Here is a 19,606-nt window from a genome sequence, read left to right on the forward strand (position 1 = left end):
TTATAATACATGTTCAAATTTAACATAACTATTAAATAAATTTTTATATAATACATGTCACGATTTTTTCAAAAAACAAAATTTGCCACACCTATAAATCTATTAAAATAATCAGGTACACAAATTAAATGGTAAATTATGTAAAACAAAATTAAAAATGTAAAATTTATAATTTTCATTAAATAATTTCCTTGCCAACCAAATGTTAATTTCACGTTTTAAAAACCTGGATCAAAATACGTTTTAAGACAAATATGTTAAATATGAAGAAGAACGAAATAGTGGTAAGTATTTTTTTAAAATGCATCTTATTTTAATGTATGGCATCGCATAGGATAAATATACGTACAAAACAGTTACAGGTATGTATTAAAACTTTTGCTGATAATCAACTTGGAAAACTATATAAGCAACTCCATCGACACTCGTTCTTATTCCCTTCATCTCCAAGAAACAACTATTCTTCTGCTTGCTTCTTGCGTTTCTTTCTCTCTAGACACCTTCATCTCCATAGTTTTTTCTTAACTATTGATCGAGACTGAGTTTCACTATGGAGGAGATCCGGGCAGCAAAGTATCCGGACGTCAAAGACGATCACAGCAAAGCAACTGACGAGAAAATGATGTCAATTTATCTGCAAAGTATCAACGACAACGGAGAATCATGGCCTGAAGAGTTCATGGAAGACAGAGACGTGTTCACCAAGAATCCAAGCGAGGTTTTCGAAGCCGAGAACCCTTTCGTCGTATTCGTTTACCCAAGAACAGAAGCCTGTGGTAGAACCGATGGATGCGGCTGTGGTGGCTGGAGGATCATAGGTCATGATAAACTGATCAAAGACGAGGATACTGGGAAGATTCTAGGGTTCAAGAAGATCCTCAAGTTCTGCGGAGAAACGCAAGCGAGAGGTTACAAGAGAACATGGGTGATGGAGCAGTACAGGGTTCCGAGTAAATGGAACCCTAAGCAAGACCACGTTGTTTGCAAGATTCAGCTTTTGTTCCAAACCGAGATCAGTTTCTTGCTAGCCAAGCACTTCTCGTACTCAGCAGATCCGCTTCCTGCAACGCAGTCGCTGACAGCTTATGGAATCCGTTTAGCCAATCAACAAGACGATGGTGCATATTATCTGCAGGTGATATTTGATTCTGGTGGAAACGAATGGCCTTGCTACGTTACCAACGACATCTACCGCGTGCATCCATCGACGCTTGTGGATCATGAAGATAAGAGGTCTACAGCATCTGGACTCTGCGTCTTCGCTAACCGAACAGAGGCTTGTGGTTACACCGACGGGTGTGAAAGCGGTCGCTGGAGGATCGTGGAAGAGGATAATGCGATCTTCTCGATGAGCCATGAGGTGATGGGTTACAAGAGGGTCTTCAAGTTTTACGAAGAGGACAAAGGAAGATATTTTGATATTGTGGACGGAGAACAAGTGTTGAGAACCTGGATTATGGAAGAGTATAGGCTTGTCGAAGACGCAATGAAGGATAAAGTGTTGTGCGTTATCAAGCGAGGTCGGAGGTAATTATAGCATTGATGATCATCATGATTCACCAGAGCTCATTGTACATATTTCATTTCTGTTCACTGTCACATTTTGATCATGATTCACGAGAAGGTTGTATATATTCCAGATTCCATTTCTATTCAGTGTCACGTTTTGATCATGATTCATAAAGTCTTGACTCTTTTTTTTTTCCTCCCTCTGTATTCTAGCTATGATATAGTTTCTTAATTGATAATGATTCATAAGAGCCTGTGAGTTTTATTTCTCCCTCTGTATTCTAATTATTGTGATATAACAAACTAAGTCTCACATTGGAGAATTAGACAAGGAGTGTCTAATATATAAAGAGATGTCCAACTCTAATAGTACGAGGCCTTTTGGGATGGAAACCAAAAGTAAATCCATGCGGGCTTGCCAATTAGGCCCAAAGTGGACAATATCGTACTAATCGGATAATATAGAGTTGGACACGGGATTTTACAATCCCAACAATTGATATCAGAGCCGGTTGACGAGAAATCTGCAAGAAAGACCGAAATACCCTTTGAGTGATGAATGAGTGATGAATGGGTATCCTATGAGTTAGGAATGAGAGGTGTGTGGCAGAAATCAAGTCAGAAGATTTTGGAAGTCAGTTGTGGAACACGAGATGAATGTGATCCTTAGTTTGAAGGGGAGAATGTGATATAACAAACTAAGTCCCACATTGGAGAATTAGACAAGGAGTGTCTAATATATAAAGAGATGTCCAACTCTAATAGTACGAGGCCTTTTGGGATGGAAACCAAAAGTAAATCCATGCGGGCTTGCCAATTAGGCCCAAAGTGGACAATATCGTACTAATCGGATAATATAGAGTTGGACACGGGATTTTACAATCCCAACAATTGGTATCAGAGCCGGTTGACGAGAAATCTGCAAGCACTACAAGAAAACATCGGGATACTGAGGGAAAAAATCGTCGGTATGTCGTCGGAATAACGCTATTCCGAGGACATACCGACGAAAAAAGTCCTCGGAAATAACTCCTCGGAAATTCATAATTCCTCGGAATTCCGTCGGAATTTTCCGACGGAATTCCGAGGAAACAAAATTCCGAGGATACTCCGAGGACACGAAGTTCGTCGGAAGGTTCCTCGGAAAATACCGAGGGAATTTCGATGGCCCAATCCTCGGAAGTTTCGACGAAATATTCCTCGGAATGTTTATCGGAAAATACCGAGGAACATTCCGAGGAACTTTTTCCCTCAGAAAATTCCGAGGAACTTAAAGTTCGTCGGAATTTGCCGAGGGGAGAAAGTTCCTCGGAATTTTCCGAGGAACTCCATTCCCTCGGAATTTTGAAAAAATTTATTTTTTTTAAAAATTTATTTTTTTTTTAAATTAATTTTATTTTTAAAAATTAAAATTTTTAAAATTTAAAATTAAAATTGAATAAAACATAAAATAAAACATAGTAGATAATATTCAAATTTAAATAAAACATTCAGAGTTTTTGGAAAAAAAAAAACTACGGGTCTTGAATGTTCGGGAACGTCTCGTTCGGGTACATCCTCTTCATCATCTCCATCATCTGCTCGTTCAGCCTCTTCTGGGTCTCATAGCCCGCCTGTTGAGCTGCCATCTGAGTCTCCAACGCAGATATCCGATCATCCTTGTCCTTCAGCTGAGCCGTAAGAACTTCTGGATCAACATACGCATGTGGTGCAGAAGAAGGAGCAGCCGACCGGGAGCGACGACCCAAACCGACCAAACGTCCCTTTTTCTTTGGAACCGACTGAAATATAAATAACCAAGTTTAGATAATTTAAATTGATGATAAAATAAAAATCAAGAAATAATTAAATTGAACTTTTAAAAAAAAAAAACTTACCGATTCAACGATTTCGTTGATTCGAACCCGAGACAAGTTGGTCGAGGCCGTCGAATCGTCATCATCGGTTTGAAGCTGAGACACTTCGTCATACACCTGAGTTTGGACCAGGTCGACCACGTCCCTCACAAGACCATCATCAATCTGGCCGGTCTTCTTGTTGGTATACGCCCTTTTCATAAGGGCGAGATCATCAACTGGGTGGCCTTCATTTTCTTCCGCCTTGAAAAAAAATAAATTAGACAAACATTAGAAATTTGAAAATGCAAAAAAATAAAATTCTGAAACTTAAATAATTGAAGAAAAAGCGGTTGAGCTTACCATGCGATCCGCCAGAGTGGCAATAGATTGAGCACCCAAGTTATGCTTGTAGATGCCCTTTCCTTTACGGTCGCTCCTGCGGTTGTTGGAGTTGGTGGAAGAAGTTTCTTTCGTCTCTTCTTTATCCCAATGCGCACACAACTCCTTCCAGACCGTGTCGTTCATCGACTTTGGGACCTTTTAATTTAAAAAAAAAAAGTTTAATAATTTTAAAAATAGTGTAATAAATTAAAAATTGTTAATAAATTAAAAACTACCTTGTTTACTTCCCACTTCTTCTTCCACTCGTACATCTGCTTCCCATAGTTGTCCATAACTTTATGGACAAAATGGTGATAGATAGAGAGCGTATCATCGGCATTCCAGTTGAATTCTTGCTGAAATAGTTTAAAAATAGTTTTTAAACACAAAAATATAATAGTTTAATAATTACAAAAATCGTCGTTTTAATAAATAAAAAATAGTTTAATAATTAAAAAAATAATTTAATAATTACCAAAATAAGTTTTAATAATATTTAAAATGTCTAATAAATATAGAAATTAGTTTAATAATTACAAAAATAAGTTTTAATAATATTTAAAATGTCTAATAAATATAGAAAATAGTTTAATAATTACAAAAAATAGTTTTAATAATATAAAAATATAATTTAAAAATTAGAATACTTACCGCAAACTGCTGAAACCACAGATGCTGCTTCTCGACAGGGAAGTGAGTGAAAGTCGGATGTCCGCTGTCGAGGGCCGAGTACATCATACGGTTGATCCATGCGCTGATCCCATTCCCGGATCGGTTGAACCTAATAAAAAAAAATTATTAATAAAAAAATAGTTTAAATAAAAAATAGTTTAAAAAATAAAAGTTTAAATTACCATGTTTGACCATGTCCATGTGGATACTCAGTGAGATAGGGAAGATGGTCACGACCGGGCTGTCGAACCAACTCCGCAACCCTCATCACTCCCAGAGGACCGGGTGCAGCAGCGGGACCAGGAGCGGGTGCAGCAGCGGGAGCGGGAGCAGCATGAGCGAGTAATGGAGAGGGAGATGTATGGTATGAGCTGTGGGGCGAAACGGAATCCTGAACATGGCTGGAAGAACCCCGAGACTGGCTCCCCATACCACCCCGGCTACGACGCTGGCGAGACCGGATCTGATCATCATTAGACCTGTAAATTAAAAAAAAACATATTTAAAAATTAGTTCTAATAATTTTAATTAAAAAAAACAGTTTAAATAAAAAAAGTTTTAATAAATAAAAAATAGTTTAAAAATTTTAAAAATAGTTTAAATAAATCCCAAAAACATAATAATTACGAAAAATAGTTTTAAAAATGTTTAAAATGTTAAATAATTACAAAAATAGTTTTCATAATATTAAAAATGTTTACTAAATATAGAAATTTATATTTTACATATAAAATACAAAAAAAATGTTTTTAAATATTATATAAATGATTTTTAATCTTAAAAAAAGTTTTATAGATTTTAAAAATGTTTAATAAATATATAAATGAATTTAAAATGCAAAAAATAGATTTTATATACAAAAAACGTTTTCAATATATATATATAATTTCAAATTCGATTTTTATAACCACAAAATTAATAAAAACTCTAAAAAAAAAAATTCAAATCAAGTGAAATACATAATCAAACTCGATTTTACACAAATCTACCATTCACCCTAACAAAATCTATAAATCTCATTCCAAAATCATCAAATCTACTTAAAAACCATACAAATCTAACCTAAAAGAGTGGGATAGGGTTCTTACATGATTATGGGGGAGGATTAGGGGAGATTCGCCGGAAAAACGCGAGAGAGAACGGTGGAGTCGCCGGAAATCGCGAGAGGAGAGGCTCAGCGGCGCGGAGAGAAAGAGAGAAATGGGGAAGAAGATCGGGCTCGCCCTAATATTATGAGGCGTCCGACGGAAACTATCCGTCGGAATTTCCTCGGAAATATTTAATATTTCCGTCGGAATTTCCTCGAAATTCTTTGATTCAATTTTCCCGAAATATTTGGCGGCTTGGTTTACCCGGTTAAATGAAAATATTCCGACGAACAATGATTCCTCGGAATACCCTCGGTAATCTCCGAGGAATTTCTGAGGAACCAGGGTTTGGGGTTTTTAAACATCGATTATTTTCGCCGTATTTCATTTCTTATACAATTATAATGCATACCATTGAGGATTCTTTGTATAGATGATCATAAACCATGAAATAACACAATTTCAAAAATAATTGTAAGTATTCCCTTTACCATTTATTAAAGTGTATAAGTGTTTCTCTTATGTTGTGTGGTTTTCGTTCATGCAATCGTAAAAGTGTTTGTTATTGGATAAAACACCAAAGTTCATAGTTCCAAACATCATAATCTGGTTATGACACTTAATGAAGGTTATATACGTGTTATTCAATCCGTAAAACGTTGTTTTCGATTTAAAACCCCCAGTTCCTCGGAATTTCCTCGGAATATACCGAGGAGATTCCGAGGAAATCCTTATGTTCGTCAGCATTTCCTCGGAATATACCGAGGAGATTCCGAGGAAAAAGAATCTATAATCAAATCCCCATCTCCTCGGAATTTCCTCGGAATTTCCCGAGGAAATGCCGACGAACATAAAGAGTTCCTCGGAATTTCCTCGGAATTTTCCGAGGGAATTCCGAGGAACTTGGGGTTTTCAATCGAGAAGATCTATTCCGAGGAAAACCTATCTGTCCTCGGAATTTCCTCGGAATTTTCCTTAAAAAAAAAAAAAAAAAAAAAAAAAAAGGTCGACGCTAGTCTGTTTCCGAGTCGTCATCACCAGATGAATCTGAATCTGGATCTTGGTGAAACTCTCCAATCACTGGTTCATCATCTACGTGAACGGCGGCTTCTTCTCCGAAGTCAGTTAAATCGACTACAAGGCCAACTCCACCTAAATCTTCTGCTGCACCTAGGTCTTCTGTTTTTGGTCTGAACTTCTGCTGGAAAGTAGTACTCGGCAAAGTTTGAAGTTTCTTCATTGATCATCTGTGCGACTATAGACCCTTCCACCCTACTTAAATTTTTCACCATCTTCTTCAAATGGAACATATACCGCTCATACAGATACATCCATCTATACTGCACAGGACCACCAAGTTCCAATTCTCTTACCAGGTGAATAACAAGATGCTCCATAACATCAAAAAATGAGGGAGGAAATATCTTCTCAAGGTTGCACTGAATCACAGCTATGTTAGTCTTCAAATTTTCAATACCTTCAAGAGTCACTGATCTTGTGCATAAATCGCGGAAGAAACCACTTATCCCTGCAATTGCTTCATGAACATTTCGTGGTAATAGTTCCTTGAAGGCAAACGGAAGGAGACGCTGCATCATTACATGGCAATCATGGCTTTTCAAGCCAGTAAACTTTCCTTCCTTTCTGTCGATACAGTTACGCAAATTAGATGCGTAACCGTCTGGAAATTCCACATCGTTTGAAATCCAATCAAAGAACGCATCCTTTCCCGCTGCATCAAGTCGGTATATGGGAAAAGGAGCCCTACCACTCTCATCAACATGAAGTTCTGAACGAGCACATATATCGACTAAATCCAGTCTTGACTTCAAATTATCCTTTGTTTTACCTTGAACATTAAGGATCGTGTTCATGAGATTGTCAAAAAAGTTCTTCTCGATATGCATGACATCTAAATTATGCCTTAGTAGATGATCCTCCCAGTATGGCAGATCCCAAAAAATACTTTTTTTGTGCCAGTTATGTAGGTTTCCAACACCATCTACCGGAAAATGCTCATGTCCACCGACGTCTGGCGTCCTTTCTGCACCAAAATCTCTAAGTTGTGTCTTCAAATCTTTCCCACGAATTTCCGGAGGTGGACTGTCAAACACCCTCTTGTTCTTCGTAAACAAATTCCTACTTCTACGATATGGATGATCTGGTGGTAGAAATCTCCTGTGACAGTCAAACCAACACGTTTTCCTTCCGTGTTTTAGTTGGAAAGCATCAGTGTTATCTTGACAATATGGACATGATAGCCTTCCATGCGTTGTCCATCCAGATAACATACCATATGCTGGAAAATCACTTATTGTCCACATTAGTACTGCCCGCATTTGAAAGTTTTCTTTATACGAAACATCGTATGTTTCAGCACCTTGAGTCCATAGTTGTTGCAACTCATATATTAGTGGCTGAAGAAACACATCAAGTGATCTCTTAGGATGCTCTGGTCCGGGAACGAGAATCGAGAGAAACAAAAACTCTCGTCGCAAGCACAAGTTTGGGGGTAGGTTGTATGGTGTAAGAATGACTGGCCATAGAGAATACTGTCTTCCACTCTTGCCAAACGGGCTGAAACCATCAGTACATAATCCAAGGTAGACATTTCTTCTCTCATACGCAAAGTCGGGATACTTTGATTGGAAATGCTTCCACGCTTTTGCATCTGAAGGATGTCTGATCTCACCATCTGTTGAGTGCTCCGCATGCCATCTCATTGGTTGCGCTGTGCGTTCAGACAGATACAGCCTCTGCAACCTTTCCGTCAAAGGCAAATACCACATCCTTTTATATGGTACTGGAACTCTTCCACTCGTATCTTTATAACGAGGCTTCCCACAAAATTTGCATGAAACCCGCTGTTCATCCGCCCTCCAATAAATCATGCAGTTGTCTCTGCATACATCTATTACCTGATACGATAAACCAAGACCAGCTACGAGTTTCTGAACCTCGTAGTATGAGCCAGGAGCTACATTATCTTCGGGTAGAATACCTTTTACATAATCAGCAATCGCATCCACACAGTCTTCAGCCAAATTATAATCCGTCTTAATGCCCATCAATCTTGTAGCAGATGATAAAGCTGAATGACCATCTCTGCAACCTTCGTACAATGGTTGCTTTCCAGCATCCAACATATCATAAAATCTCTTAGCTTCGGCATTGGGTAAATCTTCCCCTCTAAAATGATCATTTACCATCTGCTCAGTACCTACACCGTAATCTACATCCGTTCTAATTGGATCTTCTAATCTAACCGCTGGCTGAGGTTCGCTAGTACTACCAAGTTCATAATCAGTTTCTCCATGATGATACCAAATTTTGTAACTTCGTGTAAACCCACTCAAATATAAATGAGTCCAAACATCCCATTCTTTAATAACTTTTTTTATTTTTACAATTAGAGCAAGGACATCTTAACATACCTGTTTTTGCTTCCGGTTGTCGGTGAACTAACCCCATGAATTCGGTTATACCTTGTTGGTATTCTTCCGTAAGCAATCTCGTGTTCGGATCCAAATGAGGTCGATCGATCCAAGAACGAAAATAATTTGAAGAAGACATGTTTTTTATGAATCAAATTCGTGTGTAAAGAAAGTGAGAGGGAGGATGAAGATATGGTGTGAATGAAGAGGAAGAGGGGTGCTTGTATTTATAGTTGAAATCCTGCCGACGGTCCGAGGAAATTCCGACGGAATTCCGATGCAAACGGCTAGTTCGTCGGAATTTCCTCGGAATTTTTAAAATCCCCCCAACGGCTCTCCAACGGCTCTCTAACGTCTATAATATTTCCTCGGAATTCATCGGTTTTTTCCGAGGAATACTAGTTTCCTCGGTATTCCGTCGGAATATTCCGACGAAATGAATTTTCCTCGGAATTCCGTCGGAATATTCCGACGGAATTCCGAGGAAGCAAAATTTTGTGTTTCCTCGGAATTGCCTCGGAAATGCCTCGGTATATTCCGAGGAATTCATTTTCCGTCGGAACGTCCGTCAGAATACCGCTGTTTTCTTGTAGTGAAGAAAGACCGAAATACCCTTTGAGTGATGAATGAGTGATGAATGGGTATCCTATGAGTTAGGAATGAGAGGTGTGTGGCAGAAATCAAGTCAGAAGATTCTGGAAGTCAGTTGTGGAACACGAGATGAATGTGATCCTTAGTTTGAAGGGGAGAATGTGATATAACAAACTAAGTCCCACATTGGAGAATTAGACAAGGAGTGTCTAATATATAAAGAGATGTCCAACTCTAATAGTACGAGGCCTTTTGGGATGGAAACCAAAAGTAAATCCATGCGGGCTTGCCAATTAGGTCCAAAGTGGACAATATCGTACTAATCGGATAATATAGAGTTGGACACGGGATTTCACAATCCCAACAATTATGATATAGGTTTTTTAGCACCAAGAACGCAGATCGCATATAGACAACGATATTAGCAGCAGCAGCAGTAACTTGATATTGTCAAATCAAGTTAGCTTATTCTAGTTGTTCCAGTAGGTTCCTTGGCTTGACAAGAAGCAAAGTCTGTCAGCATCTTGATGTCAGAACTTCCTTTTAGTTCTGTAGTGTATCCATCAGAACAATCACGGTGTACATTCTCATAATAGGCTCCACAGTTTTGTTCCATTCAAGATCAGCAGAGTTACTCAACCTGCATCATCACAGAGATATGTCTTGTAAGGTTTATTCTCTGGCAACAAAAGTTTCACGCAAACTATCAGATTTAAGACACACCAGTAACGTCCTTGTCAAGTAACCGTGTTTAACTATCTTGCTTGATCTTCAGAAAGCACCACAGTTTCCTCAAAATACATGAGATATGCAAGAAAAATGTGATTTGCAAGATTAGGCTTATGTTCGTAACCAAAATTAGTTTCTTGAAACCAAGCGTTTCTCTTATCTCTCTACATATCAGCGCCATTTTTTTTTAACATAATCTTAAATAAATCATCACCATTTCCACTCTGTAAAACAAATGCGATATGGCCTCATGGCTGATCTCGTTGGATTGTTGTTTTTGTATTGGTGGTGTAATGTTCCATTGACCAAAGAGTAGAGAAAAAAAAAAACCAAAAAGTAATTATACTCAATGTTTAAAGTTTGTATGAGAGATTTATTGCTATGACAAGGCGACATATGTTCTTGGAATTATGGTTGTTGTTAAGATGAAAATGCAACTTTGGACGATGGTTTAGGAATGATCTCTGATATGTGAACAAGATTTTCTCTAACACTAAATTTTATCAACCAAAAGGTAACATCTTGATATATGAATCAGCTGTAGATTACTCTGTTTTGATTCTCCTTGGTGGAGAGCTTGGCCTAGTGTTGTTGATGCTTCTTCTATCTATAACATGAAACGCTTCCTGGTATATGTGAAAATTGTCATCCTATAAATTACATTGATTAACATTTATCTGTAAACTTGTGGAAACAGCTCGACTGATTATGGTGAAAAGGAACGAGACAGGACACATCAGGCCTTGCCACATCCGAGAGTCCTACCGTAGGCGCAAGCTCCAAGGGAAAGTTACACAAAGGACAGTTCCCCGCCTTTTCCGCCAAGTCAGAGAGACGATCATAATATCTTAAAAGCCAAACCCATAACATATGAATTGCTTTCTTTTTCTGTTTTGCTTTATAAATGTGCTGGTACTATTCGGATACACAAGACAATTAGATGGGTAAGGGAAATGTAGTTCATAACCCAAGACACATGCAAAACAGACAATAGATAAAAGAGTCTTTGCTTTTAAGTCGTGAATGATATATCAGGCACCATCAAGTTTTGTCGCTTTTTTCTACAAATTATGTTTCTTTTCATGATCTAGATTCATAGTTGTCTCCTAAATATGATTTACTGTAATGATCCCGACCCAAACGAAGTCATAAAGAACAAGCGTGGTTCGTGGGAGAGAATCATCAATTACTCCCTGTTAGGAGTCTTCAGATAAATCTGGTAGTCTCATTATTTTGCTTCGGTTCAAAACTTCGACATCAAAGTCTAATAGAAACCCATCAAACAATGATCTTCCGAACCCAGAATCTCGTAGAGCCACTGAGACACCCAAAACGGAAGAGACTTCCAAGAAACGCCAATAGAAAAGGGTTTAAGCAAAATGAGATTCTGATCTTTAAGAAAATATACCTTGGTTTCACCAGCTTCTTTCATCAGACATTGAGATAACTAAACGATGGCGTATCAGAGGCATTAGTGTGTTAGATTTGAAACGGTGGCGTATTGGGCATTTGAAGTTGTTTATTCCTCCCACATCGGAACATACGGAAAGAAACTGTGTTGTTTATATAGCGAAGAGAAGAAGGTAGCGGTCACGACCTTACTTGAACAGGATCTGTTCTATAGGCTCGTACCTCTGTATCCTTGATTTCTAAGGAGACAGGCCCCTAAACCTGGTTGATGAATCATGGCCGTGCGACCTGAGTGTGATTAACGGCTACGACAGTCCTCGGACTCTCCGCACTGTAGAGGATCGCTATCCGGCTTGGTCTGACCTCTCCGGAGTGGTCGCACGGTTGTCTGACAGGCCTCTTTTTTTTTCTTTTTTAAGCCTCTCTCAGTTTTTAAAAAAATTCATCTCTACCTATAACTTTCTTTAACAGTTTGTGCCTATCTTCACCAACCCAGAATCCATTTACCATCGGATCGAACAGACTAAAATGAAGATCATAATCATTTTACAATATTTGCTTGTTTTTATCGTGACTCTGTATCCTTCGAAGCTCAAACTATATGGGATTAGAGTGATGTAGATTGTTTAATTTCGGTGAACTTTGTAGTTTAAAGACTCATCGAACCGCTTAAGTCTCGAGTATTGAGTTTTGGGATAGTTTGGTGATTAGTTATCTACTCTCACAACTCATTATTGTTCCAAGACATGAGTATATGACTAAACAGAATTCAGCCGAGTCAATTCTTTTGATTCGCTAAAGTAACCTTTTTGTTTTTTTTTTGTCATTGTGATATGTTAAACATACTTTGGGAGTTTCTTGCAGGTCCTTGTACACTCTTGATCATATATTTTAACGTCATTGCAGTCAAATACCGTTTTAACCACAAGTCGAAATGAAATGGGAACATGATTATGTGGACTGGTACTGATTAGTTATTACCGAACCTTAAAGCATCAATTTTGGTTGATCTTTTAGTTTATTTGGCTCGCTAGGCTCAAAATGATTCCACAATCTTTTTTTTTGTTTTATCAACTTATCATATCAGAGTATTTCTTCTGAGGGTTCATGTTTCCTCCAATCAGAAAGAGTTGTAGATATAGGGAATTTTGAGTTCTAAATTGCGCAATTGACCATTGGTTTGGTGCTTTTGAGTTCTTACAAAAAAATTACGAGACTGTTTTCTAGCTTAGAGTGTAATGAACTGTTTGGTTGGAACCTTGAGAAGTAAAGATCTGTTTGGTTCAGTAGAGGTAGTATTATTGATGGGATCATAAAACTACTGAGCCAGGTTTATCTAATGTAAAAAGCTCAAAATGGTTCCACAGTGTTGTTGTATCTTCTCTTAAGCCAGGTTTACTCGCAAGCTCAAATCCATCAAGTGATTCAATCGTGGTTTCCATTTATGCTTTGGAAGAGTAACATACAAAGCCATAACCCTGTGATTTCTCTGTATCTCCGTCATATAAAACTCTAGCACTAACCACATCTCCACACTCTATAAACGCATCACCTTATGACTCGGAAGTGGCTGTCCTCGAACAAACAGCTTGTACTCTGTTTCTGGATACGGAGGTTCTTTGTCAGGTTTTGGTTTGGGCCCTGTTCGTTTGCTCACCCAGGTGATCCATCTGGGTGAAGATGCATATTGATGTTCGTTTTGTGCATTATAATGCTACATCCAGATGGATCACCCAGCTGAATTTTTCAAAACTCATCTCAAATTCTCACCCAAATGAAGGTGAGTCTTGATGGTGCATGTGGATGCAGATGCATCTAGTTCAGTCCAAAATGATAAATGACAAAAATGACCTTTTAAAATTAAAATATTATTTTCAAATCGTAAATTCTATTTTTTGCATATACATTTTTCCGCTATAACCAAAAAATGCATTTTCTCGCAAAAACTGAAAAACACACTTTTCCGCCAAAACCGCAAGATGCGGTTTTCCGCAAAAAAACATAAAACACACATTTTCATAAAAACACATGTTTCGGCTAAACCAGTAAAACCGCACTTTTCGACCAAAACCGAAAAAACGCATTTTCCCGCCAAAACCAAAAAACGCATATTCCCGCCAAAACTCCAAAAAGCATTTTCCGGCCAAAACCGCAAAAAGCATTTTCCCGCCAAAACAAGAAAAAAACGCATTTTCTCACCAAAACCGAAAAAACACAATTTCCCGCCAAAACCGGAAAACCGAATTTTTCCACCAAAACCGAAAAACGAAAATTTTCCCGCCAAAACCGGTAAACAAAATTTTCCCCGCCAAAACCGGAAAAACGCATTTTCCCGCTAAAACCGGAAAAATGCATTTCCCGCTAAAACTGAAAAAATGCATTTTCCCGCTAAAACCGGAAAAACGCATTTTCCCGCCAAAACCGGAAAAATGAATTTTCCCGCCAAAACCGGAAAAACGCATTTTCCCGCCAAAACTGAAAAACACAATTTTACCGCCAAAACCGGAAAATGAAATTTTCCCGCCAAAACCGGAAAAACGTATTTTCCCGCCAAAACCGGAAAACATATTTTCCCGCTAAAACCGGAAAAACGCATTTTCCCGCCAAAACCGGAAAAACGCATTTTCCCGCCAAAACCGAAAAACGAATTTTCCCGCCAAAACCGGAAAACGAATTTTTCCGCCAAAACCAGAAAAAGTATCTTCCCGCCAAAACCGGAAAAACGCATTTTCCCGCGAAAACCGGAAAAGAGCATTTTTCCCGCCAAAACCGGAAAACTGAATTTTCCCACCAAAACCGGAAAAATGTATTTTCCCGCCAAAACCAAAAAAAAATACTTTTCCGCCAAAACCGCCAAAATGATTTTCCAAGCCAAAGTCGCAAAAAATAACTTTTCCCTCCAAAATCGTGAAAAAATACTTTTCCCGCCAAAACTTCAAAACACACTTTTTCCATCCAAACCGCAAAAACGTATTTTCCGCCAAACCCATAAAACGTATTTTTCGTCAAAACCATAAAAATGCATTTTTCGCGAAAAACACATATTTCCTCAAAAACCGCAAATATATTTTCAGCCAAAACCGTTAAAATGCTATTTTTCCGCCGAAACATTAAAAATTATATTTTAGTCATTTTATTAACAAGTTCACCTGGATGCAGATGGAAGTTAAAAAATGAAAATCAAACGAACATAGTTGCATTCAGATGATTCATCTGGATGCATGGACGAAATGAAGAAATGAACAACACCCAGATGGAGCATCTGGGTAGGACATCTAGATGGACCATCTGGATGCATCTTCGAGATGTACAAACGAACAGGACCTTGTCTGCATAGTTCACCTTCAAAGTCCGACCAAGATACTCCTGAAAAGGATACATACAACAATTCAAACAGAAACATGACATTTTCTTTCTTTTTTTAAACTTCGAACCTTTTAACTTTCACTTATTCCATCGAGGTTTTAGATAAGTGATACTGCAACCTTCGACATTGCTCATTGTTACATAAGCGAATCCACGACTTTGTCATATGTCTCTGTTGTAAGGAACCTCGACAAGCTCTCAGGGTTGGCAAAATCTTGGATGATCTGAGCGAGAGTTGCATTGTAACTTGTAAGGCAGGTTCCCAAAGTAGAACTTAGTGTAAATGGTCGCAGGAGGATTAAGATTAGCAATTGTATCATCCTTCTTTTCCAATTTGACGATGATGGCCTCTGGCAGGACTTTGAATGGTCGAGAGAGCTGTCGCCTGAGGAGAAAAATATACTTTTTGGAGGTACGAAAGGTGGGATCTTAGGAGTGTGTGGTTAGATAATTTATTGCAGCTAAGTACAAGGTTTGGTTGATGATCGAGCTTGATTGTTTGAAGCATGGAATTGTTACTGTTCAAGCGGCCATTTCTCTCTGAACATAGAGACAAAGAGAGACATAATAGAGATTGGCTCCAGGCATACGATTATACCACAAAAGATATTGGCTAAGGCCAAATGAGTTATTGGCTATCGATACATATTCAACCACTTGGCTATTGGGGTTTATCTCGGTTTAATTTGGATTGGTCGGTTTTTGGTTAACATTGAAATTTTGCCCTTACTCGGTTACTATTTTGATTTTATTTTGGAGAAAATATAAATCAAAAATAAAATATTAAAATTTCATTAACAGTAAAAACTCTATAAATTAATATTCGATAAATTAATGACACACTAAATTATTTAAAAAAAATTGGTTATGAGTTTCACTGATTCAAAATATGATATAAATAAATAAAATAATAAGATAATATTTTTTAAATAAAATTCTATGCAAAAATAAAGTCCTACTAAAATTATAAATTAATAATTTATATAAGTACAAATAAAACACTGTATTATTTTTTATATTCATAATAAAGTTCATCTATATTGTTTCTTAATATTTCAATATATTTTGATAATATTTGAATACAATATATCTAAAAATATATTTAAATTCTATGAAACATATTTTGTATATACCAAATAATATAACAAAAATGATATAAAAGCCAAAATTTAAAATTTATTTAATATATTTATATAAAAACAAAAAATAGAATATTTCTTATTTTATAAAATATATTCTAAAATATAAAAATATAAAAATATAAAAACATAAATTAATAATTCTATAAATTAATAAAATTTCATAGTGCCAAGATTATTAATTTATAGAGTATTTATTGTATTAAGTAGTTTTTTTTTAAATTTAGACCATTGTTGTATTGTTTCAAGTTAAGGATTCCAATTTAATTTTGGTTTCATATGTTTTTATCATATTTTTATATGTTAAGAAATATTTTTTCAGTCGTAAATATTGTTTTCAATTGAATGATTGTTTGATGTCAATTTTTTTTCTTCAGATTTATTTTTTTTAATTTTATATTATTTTGTCATTTATATATTTCTGATCCAAATTTTAACTAAAATCAACGAATTAAAAAAGATATTTTGTAGTATATATTTATGTGTTTGTAATTTATCTGTTTCGACGAATTTCTATTATAAAATGATTTCCGGCAAACGTAACATTAGTACGAAAAAATGAATGACTAAGATAAAAAAAGTAAGTGGATTATTTTTAGATTTTATTTTTTCTAGAATCTTCGTAAACATATTTTTCTAGTCAATTATCAACCAACCGGTTTCAGCCCCCTATTTTACAATTCTTAACTGATTTTAACTATTTTGGAAAAGTTTTTAAATTTCAAACCGCCTTTGTCTTTTTTTTGCCGGGATCCGTCCCCGATGCCATTGGTGAGTTAGGCAAGAGCATCATTGCCGTTTATTTGTCTCTTTTGGTGAACACTACCTGATTTCAGATTTCAATAACAATCTTTTTATGGATAGGTTCAGGAAGTTTGACTCTTTCAGAAGCGGTTTGAAGCCTTGAGTTGTTATAATTTCATTATTTAGCTACTACCGACAACATAAGTCATTTATAACACTTGGATGTACCTTATAGTTCAGTTTAAATTCTTTTTGTTCCTTTACAACAATGGCTTGACGTTACTTTCACTCTGAGAAAGAGAAATGGACAGTGGCTCCACCTCCTTCCAAAATTTGTTTCATGTCTGTATTCTAGAAGCAATACTTCTGACTTGATAAGAGCCGAACAATTTGATCATTATAGGTCGGATCAAAAACACTCATTTTCAACAACCATGAGCTGTAGTTGACTTCCTTCCATAGGTTTGGAATCTCGAGAGTAGAGTGGTAGGAAGAGACCAGGTCTAGATAAGTTTCCATTTCGCTTTTAATCGGAAAAGGATCTACTCAATGTTTTAGCCAAAGCTCCATATCACTAAAAGAGATGGATGTTATTTTTTCAACGATGGGAAGTTGTGTCCGAGCAACTCCCATCTAACATCTCCTTTTGGCAAGATCCACAACATTCCCTTCATTTCTGGACGAATGAAGCTATCTTTGTTATCGAAAAGGAGCTTGGTCATGACTCGGCTTGAAACATTAAGGATGCTCTAACCCCTAGAAGTGACGATGGAGAGTATCCTCCATACAGATGAAACTACTGTGGTGTAATTTGAATATCTCAAAATCAAAAATTCGTTTACTTGTTACTCCTCCACGAAGAGAGATATTGCCTTTCAAGGCCAATGAACTAAACTATTCCAAAAGATAGAATGTTGGGGATCACACGAAGCATTGTTATTCAGAGGATTGAAGCTGAGAAACATCGTCATAATGATCTTCGTAGGTATCGTCACCCTGAGGAGCAACGTCACCCTCCTTGACTCATTCAAAATGATTCCAATTCTGGGCACACCCACTAATATGAAAATTGAGAATCTCACCACTCATCGGGAAGACATGTTTCGGTTGTTAACTGTCACCAAGATACCTCTTTCATTTCTCCATCCAGCAACGGAGGTCCGGCGTAATCTCATTTCCTCAAAATCCAGAGGGCTGGACAGATCTCAAGACATGGGTGTTGCTTCTGCCTCTTTAGTCCGTACTCTTGGTATACATAATTCTGGAAGGGGAAACTCAAATTCTAGAGAGCGAATGTCTGCTCTAGAATGCCTCTTGGGGCCTGATCTTTGTGATCTCCTCCCAATGCGGGCTTCTTCCAACGCTGATTCAGGTAAATTACAAGATGTGCAGATCCAGTATGATGGAGTGGCTCCGGAGATCTTGCTCACCAGTCCAGTCTTCCCTCTAGTTTCTTCAGACGTTCATACGCCTGATGCTCTTCGCTTTGGTGGAAGTATAGACACTGGATCCAGTGCAGGAGCTTACAAAATGTTGTTGTGACTCCTAGCAAGTAAACAAGCTGGGAAACGTAAGGTTACAAAGCCGCCAGCAAATAACGCATTGAGAGAGACTCTTACAAGGACTGATTCTCAAGAAAGCCAGTGTGGCTAGACCAAAGAATCCACCTCAAAATCTTTTGTGCTCTAGTCGCAAATCTTCCATACCAATACAGATGTTTGACAGAGTAACCAAAGATCAAATTCGGGTATCTCTAATATGGTGTCAATACTATCTTCAAGAAGGGAGAGAGTTGATTTTCAGTCTCCTCCTCTTCCTCCTCCTTAGTGATTTTGAGCTGGAATTTTCAAGGTCTGGGAAACATCTTGACAATTCAGCTTCTTAAAGAAATACATCAAAGTATCTCTTCGGATATTATGTTTCTCATGGAGATAAAAAATAGTGATGATTTCATCAGGAACAAACTGGAAAGTCTATGGTATCCAAACTTCTTCCTAGTTCCACTTGCATGACAAAGCGGGGCTCTGCTACTTCTCTGGAAGGATGGCATCGACACTAGAAATTTAGAGGCAAAGCCGAACTTGATTGATGTGGAAGTTAATCTATAGGTGCCTCCTCTTTTGTGTCCTTCATCAATGGCAAAACTTTATCGGGGAATAGGGCAGATCTTTAGACCAAATTCTCCTTGTTGGGTACGGTAGGAGAATCCCCATGGCTTCTTACCAGGAATTTTAACGATATCCTTGATAACTTGGGAAAGGAAGGAGGTGCCCTCATTGGGAGGGTTCTTTCCCTTCATTCTGGCCGTTTGTATCGTAAAATGGATTATGGGACCTAAACAATTATGGAAACCATCTTTCATGGAGAGGTTAACACTATTCCCACTTTATATGATCCATACTTGATCATTCTCTATCAGATTGCTCGTAGTTCGAACTCTTTCCAATGGAAACAATCTGCTATCTATGGTTCGAAAGATCTGACCTCCGGCCAATAATTGCTTATTTAAACTCTACCTAAAACAAGAGGTATTTTTTCTTCAACTGAACTCTTACTGAAAAACTAGTAGTGGCGGCTTAAGTGGATTCGACTTGGAATCATAATCTCATTGACTTTGTCATTGCTAAACTCAATGATTGTAGGAAAACATCATTTAGTAGACGAAAGAGGAGAATGCTATGATTAACTTCATCATCTTAGCGACT

The 19,606-nt window shown here is 37.4% G+C and overlaps 2 protein-coding genes and 1 non-coding gene across 3 annotated transcripts; 2 read left to right on the plus strand and 1 right to left on the minus strand.

Moving 5' to 3' along the window:
* The first annotated feature begins 550 nt into the window (after positions 1 to 550).
* Positions 551 to 1,531, plus strand: LOC103829380. Its single transcript, XM_018657691.2, has one exon. The coding sequence runs from the start codon at positions 551 to 553 to the stop codon at positions 1,529 to 1,531; it is 981 nt and encodes a 326-aa protein (XP_018513207.2).
* Positions 1,532 to 2,144: 613 nt separating this feature from the next.
* Positions 2,145 to 4,849, minus strand: LOC117126830. The gene is made up of 3 exons (XM_033275962.1): positions 4,583 to 4,849; positions 4,416 to 4,509; positions 2,145 to 2,174 (listed from the first exon to the last, which is right to left on the minus strand). The coding sequence occupies exons 1-3, from the start codon at positions 4,828 to 4,830 to the stop codon at positions 2,145 to 2,147; spliced, it is 372 nt and encodes a 123-aa protein (XP_033131853.1). The 5' UTR covers positions 4,831 to 4,849.
* A 6,985-nt stretch (positions 4,850 to 11,834) lies between these two features.
* Positions 11,835 to 12,050, plus strand: LOC117129199. The gene has a single exon (XR_004452824.1). It is a non-coding gene; the product is annotated as a small nucleolar RNA U3 (small nucleolar RNA).
* The last annotated feature ends 7,556 nt before the right edge of the window (positions 12,051 to 19,606 follow it).

This window comes from Brassica rapa, chromosome A01 (assembly GCF_000309985.2).
Source record: "Brassica rapa cultivar Chiifu-401-42 chromosome A01, CAAS_Brap_v3.01, whole genome shotgun sequence".
NCBI lineage: Eukaryota > Viridiplantae > Streptophyta > Magnoliopsida > Brassicales > Brassicaceae > Brassica > Brassica rapa.

Coding starts and splice junctions, on each gene's coding strand:
- LOC117126830 (XM_033275962.1), bottom strand. CDS start 4,830: ATGGGGAGCCAGTCTCGGGGTTCTTCCAGCCATGTTCAGGATTCCGTT. Junction 4,510..4,582: donor CATGGACATGGTCAAACATG/GTAATTTAAACT, acceptor TTTTTTTATTAG/GTTCAACCGATCCGGGAATG. Junction 2,175..4,415: donor CGACTTTCACTCACTTCCCT/GTCGAGAAGCAG, acceptor CTTCAAACTAAG/GATCACATTCATCTCGTGTT.
- LOC103829380 (XM_018657691.2), top strand. CDS start 551: ATGGAGGAGATCCGGGCAGCAAAGTATCCGGACGTCAAAGACGATCAC.